The sequence below is a fragment of the Oryx dammah genome, unplaced genomic scaffold, assembly GCF_014754425.2.
Source record: "Oryx dammah isolate SB20612 unplaced genomic scaffold, SCBI_Odam_1.1 HiC_scaffold_24, whole genome shotgun sequence".
Classification (NCBI taxonomy): Eukaryota; Metazoa; Chordata; class Mammalia; order Artiodactyla; family Bovidae; genus Oryx; species Oryx dammah.
The window spans coordinates 29,659,019-29,683,385 of NW_024070208.1; the positions used below are offsets into that span (position 1 = coordinate 29,659,019).

The 24,367-nt window shown below is 47.2% G+C and overlaps 1 protein-coding gene across 3 annotated transcripts in view; it reads right to left on the bottom strand.

Moving 5' to 3' along the window:
- The window catches only part of B3GLCT (beta 3-glucosyltransferase), a 109,913-nt gene that overhangs the window by 75,833 nt on the left and 9,713 nt on the right, over positions 1 to 24,367 (bottom strand). For all 3 annotated transcript variants that reach the window (XR_005725697.1, XM_040267130.1, XM_040267131.1), the window contains exons 2-4: positions 19,144 to 19,193; positions 13,035 to 13,074; positions 4,654 to 4,763 (exon numbers count right to left, since the gene is read on the bottom strand). Coding sequence is in view for 1 of the 3 variants with exons in the window: in XM_040267130.1 (XP_040123064.1) it covers positions 4,654 to 4,763; positions 13,035 to 13,074; positions 19,144 to 19,193 (200 nt within the window). In the remaining 2 variants the exon portion in view is untranslated. The remainder of the gene's footprint in view (positions 1 to 4,653; positions 4,764 to 13,034; positions 13,075 to 19,143; positions 19,194 to 24,367) is intronic.

Sequence of the window (24,367 nt, forward strand, 5' to 3'; positions counted from 1 at the left end):
TCCTGCCCTCCTCACGTGGACTGTTTACAGGGGAGTGAATTCCCACCTTCCTTAGTCATTGTTAAGCTGGCTGTGTGAAAGCAGTCAGTGAACGTTCTGGTTCTTTTCCATACTGTCTCTCAAAGATCCACCTAAGCGTGAGATTACACTTTCCAAGCAGCGACTCATGGCCCGTTCTATTCTACTCTTCTCCCTAAACTCTGTGGCTTCCTGGGGAGAAATAAAATAGTTGTTATATTTAATATAAGAGGTGGTGGCTCTAATCATTTTAAAAATTAAGACAAATAATTTTAACAGATAAAATAATTTACTTAATGCTTAGTTTTCGTTTGTTCCATTTATTCTGAATTCAATTCAAATGCTGTATGTTCAATATTCACTATGTGAAAGCTACTATGAGAGAATTAAAAGCAGAACAAGCCAGAGCATCTGCCTTCAAAGAACCTGTGATTTCATAAGAGTCTGTGTGGTTTGTGTGTTTGTGTGTAGTCAAAACTGTTCATTCCAGCACTATTCACAATAGCCAGGACATGGATGCAAACTCAGTGTCCATCCACAGATGAATGGAGAAAGAAGATGGGGTACATATACAATGGAATACCGCTGCTGCTAAGTTGCTTCAGTCGTGCCCGATTCTGTGCGACCCCAGAGACGGCAGCCCACCAGGCGTCCCCGTCCCTGGGATTCCCCAGGCAAGAATGCTGGAGTGGGTTGCCACTGCCTTCTCCAATGCGTGAAAGCAAAAAGTGAGTGGAATGCTACTCAGCCATAAAGAAGAACAAAATGCCATTTGCAGCAACATGGACGGATCTAAAGATTATCATCCTAAGTGAAGTAAGCCAAAGACAAATATATGTGCAAACAAAAAAAAAAAAAAAAAGCACACAAACTTATTTACAAAACAGAAACAGACTCACATAGAAGACAAACTTGTGGTTACCAAAGGGGAGGGGAGAAGGATAAATCAGGAGATTAACATATTCATACTGCTATATGTAAAACAGATAAACAACAAAGGCCTACCGTGGAACACAGGGAACTATATTTAATACCTTCTAATAACCTATAATGGAAAAGAACCTGAAAAAAAATTTACACCTGTGTGTGTATGTGTAAGGTAAGGTGTGTATGTACACACACATAACTGACTCACTTTGCCATACACCTGAAACGCAACACTGTACATTAACTAAACTTCAGTTTTAAAAAGGCGGTTTAAGAAAAAAGTGACCATACTGTAAGAGAAATAAAAGGAAACTTATATTACAATAGAAAAGAAAATTCGGAAAGAGTTAGATGATTAATCTCAGGGACTCAGTTTAATGAATATTCACTGAAGACTCAGGTTCTGAACATGGAAAGCTCTGTGCTTGGTTCTGAGGATCAAAAACCAATAAGACATTCTCTGCTCTCAAAATTTATAAAAAGAGAGATGGAACAAAAATAGTACAAAAGTGAAAACTATACAATAAAAGCAGAACCAAGGAGGAAGCCATTTGTCCCTGTGGGTCAAGACACTGCACAGAAAGACATCCCCAGGAGCTTGTCAAGATGAAGGGGGTCCTGTGCAAGGACACAGAGGTTTGGCATAGCCAGGCAGGCCCAGGGACTCTAAGGAGTTCGCAGTTACTGGCAAAGAAAACACAAGGGGACGGGGCGTGGGAAATGAAGCTGGCGCCAGAGGTGGGACTACAGTTACCAAGCTCTGGTGTGGCCTCGTGGCAAAACGTAAGGAGCACGGGAGGCCCCACAGCTCTGCCAGGCCCACACCCTCAGCTCCCGCCACCTGCTTCCAGTCCTGGGAGACGCACACGCTTTCCATCCATATACGACGGCCACACTGTTTAGACACAAACCTGCAACCACCCTCCCCAGAGTCTACTTCCAGTTTTAAGCACCCTGTGGTCCTATGTGTGAGCCCCAGATCCCTGAGGAAGCAGGCATTCCCAGCCCCTAGCAGCACCTTCTGCCTGAGGGGCAGGAAAGAAGAAGGAACATTTTACAATCCCTCTTCAGTCCTGTCTATCAGTCGTGTCCGACTCTTTGTGACCCCATGGACTGCAGCACACCAGGCCTCCCTGTCCATCATGAACTCCCAGAGCTTGCTCAAACTCATGTCCATCAAGTTGGTGATGCCATCCAACCATCTCATCCTCTGTTATCCCCTTCTTCTCCCGTCTTCAATCTTTCCCAGCATCAGGGTCTTTTCCAATGAGTCAGTTCTCTGCATCAGGTGGCCAAAGTATTGGAGTTTCAGCTTCAGCAACTTCCTTGCAATGAATATTCAGGACTGATCTCCTTTAGGATGGACTGGTTGGATCTCCTTGCAGTCCAAGGGACTCTCAAGAGTCTTCTCCAACACCACAGTTCAAAAGCATCAATTCTTCGGTGCTCAGCTTTCTTTATAGTCCAACTCTCACATCCATACGTGACCACTGGAGAAACCATAGCCTTGAAAATAATAATAATCCCTACTGCTTCCCTCCAAAAGGTACCTGCATGCCTTTTCCCCATTGTAAACAAAGTTCTGGGAGCACTGTCCTGTCCCTGGTTACCGGGAAGCCACTCTTTCCAGAAGAGCAAAGGGGATAAGATAGGTAGGGAGACAGTGATGAGTACCTATTAGAACAAAAAAAGTACCCATTTGCCAAAAAAAAAAAAAAAAAATTAAACAGCAAAAAAGGAGCTGGCAACTAGTAAAGGAAGTACTGGGCGTGTACTTAATCAAGTGGCCTTGGCTGGCAAAGTATGTAACCAATCACATTAACAGTGAGGACTACCAATATGGAGTAAATGCGGAAGGTATATAATCTAAAAGGCACACGGGGGACTTCCCTGGTGGTCCAGTGGTTAAGGCTCTGCACTTCCACTAGACGGGGCACAGGTTCAATCCCCAGTCAGGGAACTAAGATCCAGCATGTTGCAGTCACAGCCAAAAAAAGAAAACACACATGAATCTGCCTCTCCAAGAAGGAAGGTATTCCTGGGAACAAGCTACACAGAGATAGTTGTGCCCGTAATCCATACATGAACTCAAATGATGCATAACTCTGTCCTGATATTATCACTGACTTCCAGTCTGGGGTAACTGCCAAGGCCTCGTTGAGTTCAGTTCCATGAACACTCGCCTGGACCCCACTGAGGAACTATGTGGGCTCCTGGCTTCCCCTCCACCCCTCCACTTTCCCCGCCCCCACCACCACCACCCCCCTCCCCCCACTGCCCTGCATCCGCCTCTACCAGACCCCATGGCGGAAGGCCAGCCGTGCAAGGTTGCTACAGGAGTTCCTCTGTGATGGAATCTGAAGAGTTTTAGTAGAAGACACTGCCCCAAGCTGGGTTTCCAGGCAAATAATAATGAAAGTCACTCAGTCATGTCCGACTCTTTGCAACTAATGAAAGTCACTCAGTCATGTCTGACTCTTTGCAACCCTCGGATTCTCCAGGCAAGAATACTGGAGTGGGTAGCCTTTCTCTTCTCCAGGGGATCTTCCCAACCCAGGGATCGCACGTAGGTCTCCTGCATTGCAGGCAGATTCTTTACCATCTGAGCCACAGGGGAAGCCCAGACAAAGAAGAACTTTAATCAAGCTAATATCTCTAATTACTGCCCCGCCCCGACCAAAGAAACCCCACTTGTCTACAGCCTGCAATCCTTTCCTGTCCCTTGAGAAGTTCTGATGCTCCAAGGAGAGGAACCAGGATCTGTCCTCGTGGGGACATGGGGAGGTTGGATGAATTTCTCACACACAGTATTTAAAGAACAAACACGATAAACCTCACTGCCAGCAGTGCCCTGACGTTGAACACCATTAAGTTTGTTCACTTTTCCACTGTTATTTCCAACCCTTTACTTCCACGCTCCCACCGACAGAAAGCAAGCCATGCGCCAACCACACAGGTCTCTGGTCGAAGAACTCTTGATGGCTTTTACCTCCAGACAAGCACTTCTGTCTCGAAGGCCGAGGCCCCAACATGCAGTGTACAGGCTGGGAGGACTGTCTGTGCTTGGCTAAGGAGGAACGCTTCTACATGGCTGCACGCATGGGTAGATCTTCCTTTGCCCTGAACCTCCCACAATATGCAGAGCAGATTTAAATTCAGTTCACACTTATTTTAAACTTTATTAAAGTAAACCTGGATCTGTCAATCTTTCTCTCCATAATCCTCCTCGGATATTAGACTATAAATCAAATCAGAAGTTCAGTTAATAATATCCAATCAAAAAACAGATTAAGAAACTCACAGAAGCACTACTGCACAAAGGTTAATGAAAATGTTATTTCAACATAAAAATTGCCTTAGAACCTGTTACCAAAATTTCGAACATTAACTATCTTTGCTATTTTAAGCTCCGCCTTTAAAAAGTTATTTCTTCCACTTTTTTCAGTTATATTTTATGATGAAACCATGCTAGCCCTATACATTTTTACATGTTTGTTAAAATATGTATATAATAATTTAGAACATGATACTTAGAGCATTTGAAATTAACTAGAGCATTTTAAACAATAAATAGTCCATATTAAGCCAGCAAAACAAACCAGAAGATGTATTCTATCTAAATAGAACTGACTCTCTATGGACCAAGAGCTTTGGAAAACATAAACATATCAAGAAAAAAATCAGACATCCCAAGTCATCTTTACCTACCTGTGTAAGATCTGCAGATTGCTTTAAGATGCTTTGTTTTAACTGTTCTGCCTTCTTCGCATGAAAAGAATTACTTTGACTCTGGATGACAAATACAATTTCTTTTAAATCTAGAACAACAAAAAAACTTGTTCAGGTTTTTTTTTTTTTTCTTTTAAAACAACAACTGAAATAAACTTGAAAACAAATCAAAATGAAAAGAGAAGGAAAAAACAGTCACAAGGTGTGCCTTCAGGCAATAAACTCTTGGGGGGGGAATCAATTTATATGTTAATTCTAGTGACAAAAATCTCTCTTTTTAAACTGATCTCTGCAACTTCCTTCCTAGAAGTTAGCAAGTAAATACGCTGGCTGTACTAGACCCAGTCTGGTAACAAACTGTGAATTTGTTCCTGCATCTGTCACAAAGTATGCAAGTGTAAATGTGAGAAAGTATGAAAATGTCTAGAACACTCACCTCCCCAGTCACTGAAAACCCACTCTGTTTGCAAGAAACGTTTTAACAATTACGCAGAATCCTACAATGTGGCTGGCTCCTGTTAGGGGTTGCACTGCGACCCCCAAGTTTCACAGGATGAAGTGTCCTCAGCCCCAGGACCTCAGAACGTGACCTTATTGGGAACTGGGTCTTTACACAGGCAATCAAGTTAACATGGGGTCACTAGTATAGGTATTCACCCAACATACTTGGTGCCTTTATTAAAAGAGGACTGTAACCTACCAGGATCCTTGATCCGGGGGATTCTCCGGCCAGGAAGACTGGAGTGGGTTGCCATTTCCTCCTCCAGGGGATCTTCTCGACCTAGGGGGTTGAACCCAGGTCTCCTGCATTGAGGGCAGATTCTTTACCAGCTGAGCCACCAGGGAAGCCCCTAACCTAATACCCTGGTGTCTTTATGAAAAGAGGCGATCTGGGCGAGAGACACAGAGGGAGGCTGCTGTGAAGACCCAGGGGAAAAAGGGCCACCTTCAAGCTGAGGAAGGGGGCCTCAGAGGAAACCACCCCGCCTCCAGAACCCGGAGACACACCTCTGCAGAAGCCACACAGTCTGCGCCACTTTGTTTCAGCAGCCCCGTGCAAACTGACACTCGACCGCAAGCATGCTCTGGACGGCCCCTCAAGGCGACACTCAGCAGGGGCCTCAGGGGGCACCTGGCCAGGGTGAAGTTCGTCTCCAGGAAAACAGCCACGACTGCAGGCAACAGGGCTGCAGCGGGAATGAGCTGCCCATCAAGCCTGGGTTCAGGGCCGTCGGGGTCTTGACCGGGGCTGGGAGGGAGGCAGCCCTGGTCTGTCACCCCCTCCAGACCAGAGGAGGGTCTCGTCTGCAGAGGGGGAGGCCCAGACCCCACATCGGGAAAGCATGTCAGGCCTGCCCAGGTTCCAAGCTCGTAATGAAGGAAGGAAACTGCAGGTGTGTCAGGACCCTGCCACCAGACAGGGGTGCTGGCCAAAGGCAGACATCACATAAAGTTGCAGCCTCCAGCAAGGTTGACTATAAACCAATATGGGGACCCTCCCCACACTGTGAGCTCTTCCCTTTAACACCTCAGCTCCCAGGTGGTGCTAGTGGTAAAGAACCTGCCTGCCAATGCAAGAGATGAAAGAGACACAGGTTTGACCCCTGGGTCGGGAAGATCCCCTGGAGGAGGGCATGGCAACCCACTCCAGTATTCTTGCCTGGAGAGTCCCACGGACAGAGGAGCCTGGCGGGCTACAGTCCATGGGGTTGCAAAGAGTCGGACACGAATGAGTGACTAACTCTTTTTTTTCAAGGACACTAACTTGGTTTCTATTTATTCCACTGTATTTTACCATTCTTGTGTTGAGCTCTACAGTTCTGTTCATTGATTCACTCACTCAAATATTCATACAACAAACAGCCCCACAGTGAGCCACCCAAATCCTAAAAATGATCCAACATGCTTTTTGAACAACCTGCTGAATGTGACCTAATTCTTTCCATGTAGGAGTTTATATAAATTCAAACCTTCCACATACTATCTCTGTTTTAAGTCAGCATCCTGGCTCTACAAATCAGACACACAGATAACGCTCAAATAAGTGTCTTCTACTGCAACTGAAATGTAACCTCCAATCCACTACATCTGAAACATTAACATAACTCACTTATCAGAATGAAACAAGGTTTATTTCTGTTCAAGAATGGAGTCAATAAACCTCAGAGAATATTTTTGCAAAATGTAATAAAGCTGAAGATGCACATTTGCAATGAACCAGAAACTCCACTGGTATAAGTCATCCTTGAGAAGCCCTCGTATATGTTAACAAGAGTGCTCCCCACAGCATCACTGTGTGAAAAGAAAAAAGCTGGAAGCAAACCAGACACTCACAAGACATACAAACTAGAATACTACACAGTGGTATTCCCACAGCAAGAAAGATTAACTGGCTGTATATGGATCAACCCAGACAGAAGCTGGAGATGAACCCTCCAGACAGAACACTGAAAAAAATGTGGGAGGTAATGACCATATGGCATAAATCAATGGCTTTCAAAACTATAAACATGAATCTATATAAAATGGATATATGCTATATAACACGCTTGTATACACATATCTAACTGATGCGAAAGTAGCAAAGACTACAGGGGCGCTTCTCTGGTGGCTCAGTGGTAAAGAACCACCTGCCAAGGCAGAAGACGTGGGTTTGATCACTGCTCCAGGAAGATCCCACACACCACGGAGCAACGAAACCTGTGTGCCACAACTGCTGAGCCCAGGCTCTAGGGCCCAGGAGCCAGAGCTACTGCAGCCCATGTGCCCTAGAGCCCGGGCTCCAAGACAAGAGAAGCCACTGCAATGAGAAGCTCGCATACCACTAGGGAGTAGCCCCCGCTCACTGCAACTAGAGAAAAGCCCAAAAGCAACAAAGACCCAGCACAGCCAAAAATAAGATTAAAAGTTTTGGAAAAACAAAAAAGACTATAGGAGAGTGATGAACACCAAAATCAAGATACTGGTTTAAAAGCTGCAGCCGTGTTAGCAATGTTGTGTCTCTTAATCTGAGAGGTAGATACCTGGATGTGACTCTTTGTAGCTCCTGGTATGTTCAAAATAATTCACAATAAATTTTTTAAAAGAGCATCTCCACCTATCAAGAGGTTAACCCAGCAGGAATCACCTCCCACCACCTCCTCTACCAGATCAGCAAAGGTTCCACCTTTCACACACACAGCAGTTCTTTCACATGGGGAAGAGGCTTGGCAAGAAGAGAGGAAGCAAATTCTCCCCCTTTCCATCTCCTGGGTCCTGTGCCATGACTTGTATTCACTTCCCCTCCTTTTATCACACGCTTGGATCTCACATGCTGTGTGCACTCGGTGAACACTGAGCCTCTCCTAGCTCAAGAGTTCAGAGTACAAAAGGAGCAAGCACGACTCCAGCACAGGAGTCCAGCTCAGAAGACAACACGGAGCATTCCGTGTTGGGAGCCAGGCGGGGATGCTGGGGCCCTGGAGGCAGGGAGCCAGGGCAGGGAGAGCTTCTGGGAAGGATGCTTCCTGCGTTTCCTTTAAAACACAGCAGTGGGGCTTCCCTGGAGGTCCCAGTGATTAAGACTCCATACTTCCACTGCAGGGGGCGAAGGTTCCAGCCCTGCTCGGGGAACTAGGATCCCACAGGCCATGGGATGCAGTAATATATATATATATATATAAACTAAAAAATAAAACTGAAATATAGCTGTTTTCTACAGACGCAAGCACAGACGGGAGCAGGTGAGTGGCATAGAAAGAACTGGGTTATCACAGAGCCCTCAGCCCACCTCATCTCTGCAGCAGCCCTAAATGGGTGACTGGGGAGTTTATCAGGCATTTCTGATAAAAGGATGAAGAGAACAGCCAGTGATGAAGTCAGAGAGCAGTGTGGTCAGATCAGGAAGAACCTATGTACCACACAAATAGGCTGGGTCTATAGATTCAGTTCGGTTGCTCAGTCGTGTCCAACTCTTTGCGACCCCAAGGACTGCAGCACGCCAGGCTTCCCTGTCCATCACCAACTCCTGGAGTTAACTCAAAACTCATGTCCATTGAGTCGATGATGCCATCCAGCCATCTCCTCCTCTGTCGGGTCTATAGATTAACAGCTTTCAAACTGGGGAAGGGCCCCGGAGCCACCTGGGACCCCAGACAGCAGGGCCTCCCCAGGGAACATGAAGAGGGCACAGAGTCCTGGGGACCCCAGGGGGCCCTCTCCCAACGGAAGGAGCAGCGGAGGTTTGCAACAGCAAGCAGAGCACAGGGCACCAGCAAAGATTACGGCTGGAAGAGGCTGCACAGTGAGGCAAGGGACGGACCCGTAGGGGAGCTACCTGTATGAGGCAAGAGAGGAAGGGGTGCCCAGTGCACAGTGAGGCAAGGGACGGATGCGTAGGAGATTCACCTGTATGAGGCAAGAGAGGAAGGGCTGCAGAGAGGAAGGGGCGCCCAGTGCACAGTGAGGCAAGGGACGGACACGTAGGGGAGTCACCTGTGTGAGGCAAGAGAGGAAGGGGCGCCCAGTGTGCCCAGCCCTATAGCCCTGATACAGTGAGTGACAGAGGGCCACATTCAGCCCCACCCCCATTCCAAACAAGAACCAGGAGAGTCCGGTCTGATTATGTGTTTGTGCTCTCCCAGAGTGGTGTCTCTTTCCTTCAGTCCTGTGGCAGGCCTGGAATCAAAATCTGCCGGCCTTCAGAGTCAGACTCCCTAGGAATCCCCAGGCTGGGGAGTCTGACGTGGAGCCTAGAACCTTCACACGAGTGCAAGAACGTCTCTGGCATTAACGTTCTCCCGTTCGTGGATCGCCCACCGGGTGGGTATGGGATTTGATTTTACCGTGCTTGCACCCTTCCGCCGTCTTGTTGTGGCTTCTCCTTTGTCCTTGGGCATGGTGTGTCTTTTTGGGGGGGGTTCCAGTGTCCTCCTGCGGATGGCTGTTCAGCAGCTAGCTGTGATTTTGGTTCTCTTGCAGGAGGAAGGAAGCACACATCCTTCTACTCCACCATCTGGAACCTAATCCAGTTTAGTTCTTAAATTCCTGCTGTTCTTTTTCTTTCCAAATGGGGTATTTTCTTTTTAAAAAAATGTTTATTCTTATTTATCTGGTCTTAGCTGCAGCATGTCTTAGCTGCAGCACTCAGGATCTTTAGTTGCGGCATGTGAACTCTTGGTTGCGGCATGTGGGATCTATTTCCCTGACCCACAATCGAACATGCGTGCGTGCTAACTCACTTCAGTCGTGTCCGACTCTTTGCAACCCCATGGACTATAGCCCAACAGGCTTCTCCTCCGTCCATGGGATTCTCCAGGCAAGAACACTGGAGTGGGCTGCCGTGACCTCCGCCAGGGGATCTTCCCAATCCAGGGGTAGCGCCCAAGTCTCTTATGTCTCCTGCACTGGCAGGCAGGTTGCTTACCACTAGCACCATCTGAGAAGCCCAGTTGAACTTCAGGCCCTCGCATTGGGTGAGCAGAGTCCTAGCCACTGGACCACCAGGGAAGTCTGTCCTGCTGTTCTTTGTATCAGCACCAAGAAATATTTCCTGATATACATCCTAAGCTCTGCAGACTATGTTCATTGCAAGTTGACAAAGTCCAGACCCCAGGGCTCACCTCGGGAGCCATCTTCTCTATTCACATAGCTCAGCCCCCCAACTCTTAAGCTCCCACACCCTGGTCACTGGAGTCAAATAAGACGATTCCATCCCTTTGCTGATACTTCCTGAAACCCACTGTGATCTGCCTTTTGCAAACACTGTCACAACTCAAGACAGACTGTCATTGTCTCTCCTCCAGGAATGAGCAATAAATGGGAGGCACACCAAGTGCCTGACAATAATGATGAGTGTGATAGGTGAGAAGGGGCGATGAAGACATCCATCACGGGTGCGGAGAGGACCCAGGCGGTGCTGAGGCAGACAGAGGCTGCGGAGAGCTTCCAGGAAACAGAACCGAAGGGGGCTACACAGGAGGATTAACTCTTCTGTGCAGGTGAAGCAACCCAAGGTTCTTGGAGTCTCGTTTCTGAGTATACACCATAGCAAACATCATACCACGTGCTAATCTGTCTCGGTCAGAAAGTATCTAGAAAGATGGACTTCCACACACTGGCATTTTTCTGATGAGAAATCAACGTGATGTTCTTCAGACAAAAGCTACATGACAAGCAGCCTGTGATGTGAGGCAGAGGGATACACATACCTGCACAGCTACACACACACACACACACGCAGAGAGCCATACAGTGACCCTGGCGAGAACAATGGTCACTCGTGGATGTACTGACTAGGCACTGAGTCAAAAGAGATGAAAAACCCACCCAACCCTTGGAGTCGGTCACCAGGCCCTGGGGACCATGAGACCGCAGCGGCGTGCAGATTCTGCTGGGTCAGCTGCTTTAGTAAACCCCAACCCCACTCCATCCCACCAGCTCACATTAAGGGTGTGGCAAATAAGCCCTCTGGGTCTTTCTTCAGATGAACAGATACCAAGTCAAGCAATACCCACTCTGCCATGTACAACTGCGAGAATGTAGATTCACCTGCTCAGGGAGCTTCCCAGGTGCGCTGAAAACTCATGCTCTAGACCAGCACCACCGTTCATTTAAGAGCCACTGACAGGCGCCCCTGGAGGCTCAGCAGTTAAGAATCCACCTGTCAATGCAGAGGACACAGGTTCGATCCCTGACCCAGGAAGATCCCACATGCCGCGGTGCAACCAAGCCCACACGCCACAACTGCTGAGCCTGTGCTCCAGAGCCCGGGGGCCACGGCTACTGAGCCACGTGCTGCAGCCACTGAGCCTGTGCTCGAGCCCGGGGGCCATGCACTGCAGCCACTGAGCCTGTGCTCGAGCCCGGGCGCCACGCACTGCAGCTACTGAGCCTGTGCTCTGGAGCCCGGAGGCCAAGGCTACTGAGCCATGTGCTGCAGCCACTGAGCCTGTGCTCCAGAGGCTGGGGGCCACGCGCTGAAGCCACTGAAGCCCGAGCACCCCAGAGTCCATGCTCCACAACAAGAGAGCAGCCCCACAGCCACAACTAGAGAAAGCCCAGGTGTGACAACGAAGGCCCAGTGTGGCCTGAACTAAATCAATCTGAAAAAAAAAAAAATTTGCTACGAGGAGGCCCACCAGTTTCCACCAAAAAAAAAAAAAAAAAACACGGAGGGGATATATGTATACCTATGGCTGATTTATGTTGAGGTTTGACAGAGAACAAAATTCTGTAAAGTGGGTATCCTTCAATAAAAAAGTAAATTAATTTGAAAAAACAACAACAACAACCACAGACAAATGCCCAAACCCACCAAGGTCGGCTGCAGAGGTAAAATCTCTATTTCAAATCTCCTGAGGAGTGGCTGACCACACAGAGTGGAAGACAAGCAGCGAATCACTGTGGCTTCTTAAACATGGCTACTCTCAAGACCCCAAGACTCTAGCCTGCACCCCTGTGGTCCCTGTACACCTGGGCCCCAGCAGAGCCCATCCTACGCCCGCCACCCAGCAGGGCCGCTACCACCTTCCAGACTCTCAGCATCCAGGCCCAGGCAAGGAGGACCCTACGAAGGAAAGTGTGTCCCTTTCCCCTCGTCCAAGGTTCACCTCCCGAGTCTCCATCGCCCGTCCCGGGATGACCCACAATGACCAAGTACACACGCTTGGGGAAGAGACCCAACATGCAGAGGTCAGCCTCGCCCGCCTGTCAACACCCAGAGCCTGTTTCCCAAAACTGAATCCAGGAAAAAAAAAAACACAACAAACTCACGGTCACAACCCTGAAAATGCTCACGATACACGGCGAAGAAAGATGGGTTTATAAGGCAGTGCGTGCAGACTGGGAGCTGATGGGGCTGAGAGACACGTGCAATGTCTGCAGAGAAGCCAGGAGCCGCCTCCGCCGGAGGATCTGACAGAAGACGTGGTCACCAAGCTGACCCGCAGGGGACAGGCTGCCTGCAGGTCAGCAGTGGTGCCCCGGCTCCAGGCAGAGGGGACATGATAAAGGCCACAGCTGACCCTTCCTCCCACGAAGTGTGCGTGCACCCCTGAGAACAGACTCTGTCTCCATCACCGCTGTATTCCCCACGCAGCCCCCCAGCACGGAAGTCTCTCTTTACCAGCAGCTCAACACACTGTGGCTGAGGGAAATAAATCCAGCTTATGAATTATTACTTCCAATATGTCCATCTGAAATGTGTTCTCGTGTCTCCATGACGGTCAACACTGGGCTGAGCAAAAGACGAAGTATTTGGCCAACAATATTTATCACATAAATAAAATCAGAAAGAAAAATTCACTTCACTGAAATGTAATTTACAAGAAATAGCCCCTGGATATCAACTCTTAAGTTAAAAAAAAGAAATCGTTACTCACCTATGTCATTTTTCTTTGCTATATCACTTTTCTCCAAATTCTGTATTTTAAATAAAAGAGAAAAAGATCAATCTCGTCACATTAAAAAAAAACAGCAATACATGAAATAAACACATATGATACATATTAACATCTGGGGGTAAGACATGGAAAATGAGAGCTTGGACGTGCTTCCTTAAAGAAACAGACACAAATTAACACGGGAAAAGCAGCAATAATATATTTCTGCATCAGAACAGAAGATTCCTATGGGGCCGTTCCTCTCCTACGTGGTGGTGGGCAAGTCACCGAATCGACCTGAGGCTCTTTCTTCTCATGTAAAATGGTTCACAATGTTCCTGGGAGAGATCGTTTTAAACCCTGATACATTGTAAGCATTACAAACGCGCCAGGACTGTACCCATTCTGACTATGCGTTCCTTGGGAAGATGGGCTCTACCAAACACCGTATTTATCATCTGGGGGGCTCAGACATGCTGCCATCAGCAATGTCACCACTGTATTCTCTCCTGCCTGAGAAGCAGCCCTGGGGGGAGGGGGTCTGCTGGGGCTCACAAGATTTCCTGAGCACGGAAGGGCCTCTCAGAGCCGCAGAGCTCCAAACACAGAAACGTGGACGTGGGCGCATGAGCACGGATGTACCTGATCGTGATCAAACCAGCTCCTCAAAGACTCCTCCACAAAGCGCAGAGTGTCAGCAGCTAAATCTGCCATCGTCACTGTCTCCTCTGGCAGAAGGAATTCTCCCTCTAATTATCCCTTTCCATTTTCAACCACCACACGCTATAATTATGACAACTGGACGGTGGCAAATATCCTTCCATTTCCCGCACAACTGCAACAAGAAATGCAGTCGTGAGCCGTTATCAACAAAACATCAGCAGCTTACAAGCCAAGATACTGCCACCAAGACATGTCCTCTCGGGATGCAGGAGGGACTGTGACAGCAGACGGGGGCACAGCCACCTTCGGCAGCATTTTCTGAAATTCTCTATGTCTCAGGGGTAGAAATAACAGCGAGCGGAGAAGAACCTCAGAGTTATGTACTGGTCTGCTTGCTACACCTCAGGGTCAAGTGACACCTGACCTAATGATGATAAAACATACTTTTCAGAAGAGCCGCCAAGAAGACTGGAAGGCTCAACCACTTCCCTAAATGTGCTCAACCAGAGCCGGGCTAGCATCCTAGGTCGGCACGTGTGGACTCACTGCCTCTCTGGCCAGGAGCACAGCCTGAGCCCGGGGACGGAGCCCTCGGCTTCCCCTTGGCCAGGCTGCCTCATCCTTGCCAGGCCACGCCTTTGGCTGCTAGACACGGGTTATAGAAAACTGGAAATTTCAGATCCAAAAGTAGCACTGGAATGGATAAAGAAACTGTGGCCTCTTTGTACAATGGAATATTAATCAGCCTTAAAAAAGGAGAGAATTCTAGGACCTCCTTGGTGGTCCAGTGGTTAAGAATCCACCTGCCAATGCAGGGGACACCGGTTTGATCCCTGGGCGGAGAGCTAACATCCCACATGCCACACGGCAACTAAACTTGTGCACCACAACAAAGAGCCCTCAGATCCTGAGTGTCGCAACTAAGACCCAACACAACCAAATAAATAAATAAGTAGATTTTTTTTTAAAAAAGGAAGGGAATTCTGATACATGCTACAATACGGATGAACCTTGAGGACAGGATGCTAAGTGAAATAAGCCAGTCATAAAAAGATAGAGACTGTATGACACTACCTACGTGAGGTACCTAGAGCTATCAGAGATGGAAAACAGGCTGGTGGAGGGCCAGGGGCCAGGAGGGGACGCAGAGCTGTGGTTTCATGGGGGCCAAGGTTCAGTTCTGCAGGATGAAGAGAGTTCTGGAGACTGCTTGCAGAACAGTAAGAACATACTTAGCACTACGGAACTGTGCACTTAAAAATAGCTAAAATGGTAAATTTTATGTGTTTTTTACTACAATTTTCTAAAAAAGCATGGGAGATGATCCAATCCAACATTCCCCTTCTGCAGATAAAACAAAAGAGGCTCAGAAAAGGTACAGGATTTGCACAACATCTAACAGCCATTCTAGCCACAGGCCAGGACTGAAATCCAGGTCTTTGGCTCCTTTCCAGCGTTCCTTCCTTATACCTTCCAGTAATGCATGCCCAATCCTCCCCCAGAGGCACTGTTCAGAAAACACGCATCATGAGATGGAAACATACTTTGAGAGTAAGCTAAAAGATATGCAGGGTACATCATGCGAAACGCAGGGCTTAATGAAGCACAAGTTGGAATCAAGATCGCCGGAAGAAATATCAATAACCTCAGATATGCAGATGACACCACCCTGATGACAGAAAGTGAACAGGAACTAAAGAACCTCTCGATGAAGGAGAAAGAGGAGAGTGAAAAGTTGGCTTAAAACTCAACATTCAGAAAACTAAGATCACGGCACCTGGTTCTATCACTTCATGGCAAATAGATGGGGAAACAATGGAAACAGTGACAGACTTTATTTTCTTGGGCTTCAAAATCACAGCAGATGGTGACTGCAGCCACAAAATTAGAAGAAAATTTCACGATCAGCTCCTTGGAAGAAAAGCTATGACCAACCTAGACAGCATATTAAAAAGCAGAGACATGACTTTGCCAACAAAGGACGGTATAGTTAAAGCTATAGTTTTTCCAGTAGTCATGTATGGATGTGAGAGTTGGACCATAAAGACGGCTGAGCACGGAAGACTTGATGCTTTTGAACTGTGGTATTGGAGAAGACTCTTGAGAGTCCCTTGGACTGCAAGGAGATACAACTAGTGAATCCTAAAGGAAATCAGTCCTGAATATTCACTGGAAGGACTGATGCTGAAGCTCCAATACTTTGGCCACCCGATGCTTAGAGCTGACTCATTAGAAAAGACCCTGATGCTGGGAAAGATTGAAGGCAGGAGAAGGGGATGACAGAGAATGAGATGGCTGGATGGCATCACCGACTCATGATGGACATGAGTTTGAACAAGCTCCGGGAGTTGGTGATGGACAGGGAAACCTGGCGTGCTGCAGTCCATAGGGTCTCAAAGAGCCAGACACGACTGAGTGACTGAACTGCAACAGCAAAGGGATTAATAATACCTACAACAAAAGCCACCTTTACTGGAAGCTGCACATAAAAAATATCCTGAACTCAACGATTCCAGCAGCCAAGCTGGAACAGGAACTAGACTTTCTGCCAGATGCCTTGGCAAAACCAAAGAAAATCAACTGAAATTCCACAGCTTTCTGTTATTAAGCACTGCAGCTCTGACTGCCGGATACAATAGGTAGGAAATGACTGACCATTTCAAACGGCTCAATTTGTAAACTGTAAAAATAAAATATCCAAGGATCGCCTGATTTAGGTGAACTGAAATGGAACCAAAATGGTCTTCATTAATTTCCCCTTTGAGAAAGAAAATCGGAGTAAATGAACTAATTGACAGAACATTTAAAATTCTGTCTCCAGCTTCCCTTGTGAAAAGGCTTAAGTCTTCCTAAGAAGAAACACATGGTTTATCTTATTATCTCTTCTGCTGTGTGTTTCTGACACCATCAGTATCCATCAAAACATGCTCACTGTCAAAAGTTCTCTAGGTCAACGGAACTGCTACTCAGACAGGAAAGACATCTGCTACCAGGGCACCCACCCCACAGACAGCTCCTACCCTAGCCAGAAAAACACAGATCTAAGACCACCCTCAGTACAGCTTTTATCTTTAAAGCACAAGAGATTTGAACACTTGCAATCCATATAGCACTTGCATGCTTAGTTTATAAATCCTTCGTTAAAAGAAGATTAAAAAAAAAAAGGCTCACAAGAATTTGCTATGAAATCTTTTAAGTAAAGAATTAAACTGGCTTCTTCAGCTTGATCACAACCACCCAGCCACCCCTGTGTTGGAAACTTTTTGAAAGGTTGCATGGGGCCTTTCTTGCTGTCACAGCAGGTAAACGTGTAAATAGGGACGGGCACTGCTCTCGTGGCAGACACACAACACAATCTTCAAAACCGTTTTGTGAGGGCAGTCCTGTTCCAGATAAGGGAACTGGGCATGGGTGTGTCCGCCGGGGGCCAGGGTGGGAGAAGGACCGTGAACCACAGCAGTCTGGCTCCAGAGCCTGGCTCCATGCCTATGTCCCACAGGGCCCAGTGTCACAGGCCAGCACAGGACGGAAGGCAGGTCGAAGTCACCCTCAGAGCTTGGCTGAGGCCATGCGTAGTGTGAGCTGGGAAGAGCACACTCCACAGAAAGCCAGGGTGGGCCAGAATTCAGCAGAGCCAGGGACCCGGGAGCCAGGAGACGCACCTGGGCCAGAGAGCAGGCCCCGGCCGGGACAGCAGGACGATGGCCGCCTCGGGATTCCCGTGAGGAGCCTCCTGCCGCCAACCAGGGAAGCTGAGTGGCTTGGGGAAGGCCCCCAGCTCTGAGCAGGACTGGCCTGGTTCTAGGGAACCAGCGCCCTTGACTGCAGTGACAGTGCGGCGAGCAGGACGGCCTTCTGGGCCGCAGTGACGGCTCCCAGGTGTGCTGAGCGTGATACGCCAAGGACGACCCCAGTGAGCATGACTGTCAAGCGCCTTAAGTCCTGTCTCGGGTTCATCCTCAGACCGACTTCAGACGACCTTGGACAAATTGATTCTCCTCCGTCTCCCAGCCTTGGCATGGGCTACAGTAGACATTTCATCATTGCCTCTCCTCAGAGGATTAATGGCTTTTTGGCTCCGTAGCCAAGCACAGATGGGGTTAATGACACTTTTCAAGGACTTTAATACCTTTGCATGAAAAAAAGGACACTAAGATATAGGACTTACCTTATCTCTACTTATATTCATATATGTATTTAAGGCCAAAAATATACGTATTTCCTCTTTTGGAAAGATGAATAAAAACCTATATTTGAAAGTATGTGCTATAATTCCTAAATCTATTATATAAAATTTTAAATCCCTATTAATAACCCTTAAATTCATAATGAGCTTCATTATGGCCAAACAAACACGTGCCAATGCTCAGGACAGCGTAATACAAAATTACAGCATGAAAAATTCACGGAGTCTGAAAGTGTGGATTCTGACTTCACCTTTTAATAGTCACGTGACCTCGATCAACTCACTTCTCTAGGCGTATATTTTCTCTGCTCTGTATGTGAGTATCTGCTTTGCTTAGCAATAACACGACCACTGAGTAAAGCAAACCAAATTAAACGTCTGAAATGCTTTATTAACCATAAAGAATCATAAAACCATAAGGAATTATGCTCATTTCCCTTGTGTGGGAAACCCATGGTATAGTTAGAACAGATCACACTCTGTTGGTAAAAGAAACATTCTATTTAAAAACACTTTTATACTAATTGTGGGGTAAAAAAGAGAGTCAACTGAGCCTTAATTAATGCGACAAAAACAACTCATATTTTAAAAAATATTCTCTTTCTCAAATGCTAAACTGATCTAATGCAACCCCAAGTGCTAAAGTTTAGATGCAGTTCTTAAATGCAACCAGTGATTGGAGAGGAGCAGCTCTGAGATTCGGAAAAATGCTGCTCCCTCTCCATGGGTCCCCCACGTTTTCATTTCAGGTTCTGACTGTACAAGGAGCCTGGTGGTCACCTTTGGGACCTCTCAGCCAGTCCCCAGGGTGCCCTCTCACATAAGGTCACCTCAAGGTGAGGGGCACTCAGGGACTTGTGACCCCGACACAGCACACGTTTCACAGGCTGGGAAAACTAGGTCCAACGTTAAGTCCATGGGGTCTCAAAGAGTCAGACATGACTGGGCCACTGAACAACCTAAGATGTGGTAAGACCAGAAAAAATCTACAGTATCCAAGTTAAGACTTCTAAAATGTCTAGCTCCATATCCAAATACCTTTCTTCTGAAGATAAAATTTAAAACCAAGTGGATCTGCCTTAATAAAGGTGTTTTTTTTTTTTAAGCAAGACTATCTGTGAGTTGCTGCTGTGGATTCAAAAATCAATGTTGACCAACATTTCATTAATTCTTTGAAAGATGAAATCATTATAACTTCCATTAAAGAAAAGACAGACAAATCTCAGACTGCAAGAATAGATTTGATCTTAGAATTAGTACCTTAGACTGTTTGGCCTCTTTCTTCACATCTTCAGAAACCAAAGCAAAAGCTGGGGGGAAGGGAGAAATAAGAAACATTTGTACATTAAAATCAGCAATTAAGATTCATTCTCATATTCAACAGTTTTGCTTAAAACGGAAAAAAAAATTATACTTTAACAGAATAAATTTTGCTCGTTTTAAAAGCAGCTGCACTGCTGCAAACTAGTACCGAAGGCCACCTTTCTCCAGACCTAAGAGCACCCACTGGTGTGAAGTCAACAGGCTCAGGTGCCCAGCAAAGGAAACACTACATCTAAAGAAAGAGGATACCATTTCTATCTGTAGCTGTAAACCACAAGACAGAGGCATACAGAGGACAACTTCCTAGAAACCTGAATTCTGGTGCCTTCCAAAGCAAAGCGGAATTGCTGAGATTCCACCGGGAAGAAGTGCAAATTCCCACTCTCACATCCCTGCCAGAGCCCGGTGGGCAGCGGAGCGAAATCTGGGGCAAGCTGTCTGCCTCCGCAGATTCGGGTCAGTGATGTGGTGCAGAGGCTGCTCCAGGCACGTGGGGAGAGTTACCAGAACCCAGCTAAAGCCACGATGCCAGGGTCCCCATTTAGAATGACCTTGAGTCGGAGCCCATAAATAGACAAAGATATCCCCAGAGACACATCTAGGCTCTACATTAAAATAATAATAATAATCTGACAGTAACACGTGGAAAATAGGAAGCAAAATGATAAACCAGTCAGGATGGTTAACCAGACAAAACCGTAATACCTTAACTTTACAGTGCATTTCTCCTGAAAAGGTAAGAGGAAAGCATTTCATAGAGTCTGCTTTCTCCAGTTAGCATTCCCAAGAGAAAACAAGAAGGTAGGAAGGGATGGCCAGACAATTCCAGGGAACAACAGAGGAGTGCAAGGCGCAGGGGTGGTGGGCAGGACAGGATTCTAGGCAACGGAGAAGACCCTGCTCAGCAGCAGGAGACAGGACCACCCATCCTGATGCCTGGAATCCTCCCACCCCAGCCCCAGACATCCACTGCCTCAAATCTAAAACATATTCACACTCGGAAGCAAATGAATAACGTGGTTTAATCACTTCCACTTCCAGGATGACATTTCAGAAGGCAGGTAAAATCCAGATGAACCTCTCTGTGGGCACTGAGATCCCAGGTAGCACTGTAGGAGGCTCTGGAGAGTGCAGTGCCCCCCCCCATGGACCCCGACACCCCTTCCCCACCTCTCACTGCTTTATTCTTCTCCAGAGCGCTTACCACCACGGACACAGTCTATAGCTATTTGTCTATTGCTTGTCTTCTATCTTAGTTTAATGTAAGCTTCATGATGGCAGGAATGTGGTTTTATGTACTGTTTGCCCCCTACAACAGGAGCAGCACACAGAAGAAAGTCAATAAATATTTATCGAATGAGTGAACAAATGAATGAGAGTCTTCCCAAACCATCATTTAAGGGCTGTCTCTTTACACTGACATCGCCAACCCTGGAGAACAAAGGGGTTTAGTGCCCCCACTGAATTCATGGTCACTAAGATCGATGCCTAATTCACTTTTTACACACACACACACACACACACACACACACACACCCAAGACAAATGCAAAGCCCAAATCATTCACAAAGTTCTAAGAAGGGAGGAGAGATTTAACATCAAACACCATTTACATTCTGCTTCTGGGTATTTAATATTTTGGTTTTGTTTTACTTATCTCTAAACTAGCAAACACATTTAAAACCCTCAAGAAGATCCCAAAAATGGATTAATAAACATCTTACAGGGCACTGTAAGGGAGGCATCTTACAGGGAGGTTGCAACACATCAACACCTCTCAGCATCACAGAATTCTAGAAAACGAAATAGTGTGTCAACGTATGGGATGTAAAAACTGTGGTTGATCTAACACAGGACTCTTGAGTCTCAAAAATCCATCTCCCCCAACCCTGTGCATGTCATGCTAAGTTGCTTCAGTCATGTCCAACTGCAGCCCATCAGCCTCGTCCGTCCGTGGGATTTCCCAGGCAAGAATACTGGAGTGGGTTGACATGCCCTCCTCCAAGGAATCTTCTGGACTCTCCTGTGGCTCCTGCTTTGCACAGGGATTCCTTACCATGGAGCCACCAGGGGAAGCCCTCCCCCAACCTCATGGATGCCTAATTCCAAGCATAGACAGTCAAAGCTCTCTGGATTAGCATTTCCTTTTATCAAGAAAAAATAACCTTCCCAATGTAACAAATGCAATGACTCCTCAGCTAATAAGCAGGGTTAGTCTTAACCTCATTTTTCTTCCAAGGCCAGGTGGCCTTGTGAAAAAGAAGAGTGTGTCAACACAAAAGCCCTTGCCCTTCGGAACAGACTCTGCACTGAAGAAAAAGTGTCTTTAGTACGTATTGGTTCTAAATACTACTAACACATCACCTTTCATAAACAAGCAGCTAATGTTAGCTGACGGTATTACTGTTTAAAGTAAGAATTACCTTCAGGAAAGATGCTCCCCATAAATCAAGTGAATTTCACAAAGCCTCCTTGTCTTTATGGAATAAAAACACCATACTTTTATTCAGACAAGGATTAACTGAGGGAAGGGTAAACTAGATTTTAATTCTCTGCAAAAAATATACCAGCTTCCCAGGTGACTTAGTGGTAAAGAATCCACCTGCCAATTCAGGAGACGCAGTTCATTCCCTGTGTTGGGAAGATCCCCTGGAGGAGGGCATAGCAACCCACTCCAGTATTCTGGCCTGGAGGATCTCATGGACAGAGGAGCCTGGCGGGCTACAGTCCATGGAGTCCCAAAGACCTGGAGATGACTCGGCCACTAAATGACAACAAAAAGCTAAAATATCCTTTAAAAACAAGTAACAAACAAAACTTATTTCTCCCCATCACTCTATGAAATTAAAAACTCCTTCTTCCCATGACAGAAATAAATTATGTAATATTTAAAGCAATAACATAAGAAATGCAGTTACTTGCACGAATAAGAGCAAATCAGAACATGGCAAGATAATCCCTATCAGATGAATATTAAGAAAAACACTAGTTGGTTTTATCTTTGCATTTTCATAATCTAAATAAAGCAAATCATCAAGGAACTAAATTCATTTTGAAGGCACAGGATATGCTATCTCATTAACAAATCCAAATATAAAATGATGAATCACTGACAGAATTCCTACCAGCTTCCCTGTTGGCTCAGATGGTAAAGAATCTGCCTGCAATGCAGGAGACCTGGGTTCAATCCCTAGTCCAGGAAGATCCCCTGGGGAGGGAATGGCAACCCACTCCAGTATTCTCGCCTGGGAAATCCCATGGACACAGGAATCCACGGTCACAAAGAGTCCGACACAACTCAGCGACTAACACCTTACCAGCAGAATCCCAGCTTTTGCAGTTTGTGGAAATGTAGGAGAAACGGTGCTGACAGAGGAGGAAAGTGAGAAAAATTAGCGAGTGAGGTCAAAAATTATCTCTCACCTTCGACAACCATAACAAGAATACAGAGTGGGACTCTCCCACAGCAAGAGGGAGGCAGAGACCCCAGCAAGGAGGGGTGGTTTCCAGGGGCTCAGTGTTTGCTGTTTGGCTTCATACTAATTTCCAGATTCAGTGTGTGGGGGGGAATATTCTTGAAAGCTTGGCCTTAATGCACACTTGGAGAAATATTCTAAAAGGTAAGTCATGTTCTTCTATGCCAAGCGGCTGTTTAAAATGTAATTTTCCCTTTTCTATCTTCAACATGCATTCCTGTAACTGCTACAGGGAACTATATTTAAAGTGCAAATCAGGGCAGGCAATAGAAATAAGACCTTTCTCATGATAACTTTAGATAATTCAAGCCAACGAATGTGTGTGAGCACACCTACCCCAAGAGATACATCAAATTTTACAGCAATCCCGGGCCTGAGATTTATAGGCTAGCCTTGGCCCTAGAGTGTAAGAAATGGGAGAGGAATTAATTCCAATGCATTTAAGCAACACTAATCAACTGTTTTCCGTCCATCCCCCCGGGGGAGGGAGGAAGCAGGACCGGCCCAGGCAAGAAAAGACCCCCGAGCCTCCCATCCCTGCTTTGTTCCCGTAGCCAACTCACCCTCCCAAACTCTCCGTGTAACCTTTATCACAGAAATCAAATTAAGTACCAAACATGGAAAGTAAGATGCTAAGTGGCCCCCTCAGAGGAGAGCTGCCAGGATGGGAGAGCTGTGAGATGGGCAGAAAGGGTTTAGTGAAGGTTCAGCAGGACTAAAGGCTCAGGAGGTGTCGGTGGAGGAAATAAACGAGCACAGTGGGACCAGGCGGTCCTGGGCCCCCACGCCAGCCATCTGGGACAGAGCCCAGCCCTGGAAGCCTTGGCTGGCGCCCCCAGGCTCAGGGCTCCCCCTGGTCTGTTCTCTGCTGTGACCTATTTCACAAAACAGGTTTCAGGGGCAAACCCCGCCCCAGGCAGCCCCGGCTCCCTAGGGCTTCCAGGTTTAATTCCAGCTCCTCCAAAGGGGCCTGGACTCCGGGATCCAAGGCCTGCAGCCAATTTAACTGGTCCCAGACCCTGCTTTGAAGATAATCCCTGGCAGCAGAGGGAGAAACAAAGGCGTCTGCCCAAGCACCTGCATTCTTCACGCTCCTCTCACAGAGCCACTGTCTCCAGGGTTGCAGACGTGGGGGCGGGGGGCACCCCGCATGGAGCGCCCATGACTCTGCGGCGCTGAGGCCAGAAGGGCAGAATCAAGGCAGCTGAAGAGCCCATGGGTAAGCCCACGCAACACACCACACGGGCTCAGAATGGGGCCTGCCTGGCACGTGCTGGGGGCTCTGGGTATGAGCAGCCACTGTCAGTATCATTATTAATGTATGCTTTCGCGTGTTCAACAGAAAGTCAAAGAGGGGCTGCCTGAGTTAAGCACCAGGCTTTATGCTAGGAGCTGGGTGACGATGACGAAGCAGCGGCTCCCCAAGGAGGTCTAACCCCACAGACAAGTCCTGTGTCAACAGCCAAGGGCCGACGGGCGCCCTCTGACAGCACCGCCACCCAGGGAGCCCCTGAGAAGGAGGGAGGGCAAAGCACCAAGCAGGGCAGCAAGTTCAACGCCAGGCAGCAGAGACTCCAAGCACAAGAGGAGGAGGCCCGGAAACAGGCTTCTGCACACAAAGCACGTCCAACAGTCCAGTGTGCCGAGCATGGGCACCTGGGGGGCGGGGAGGAGTGACCTGGGCA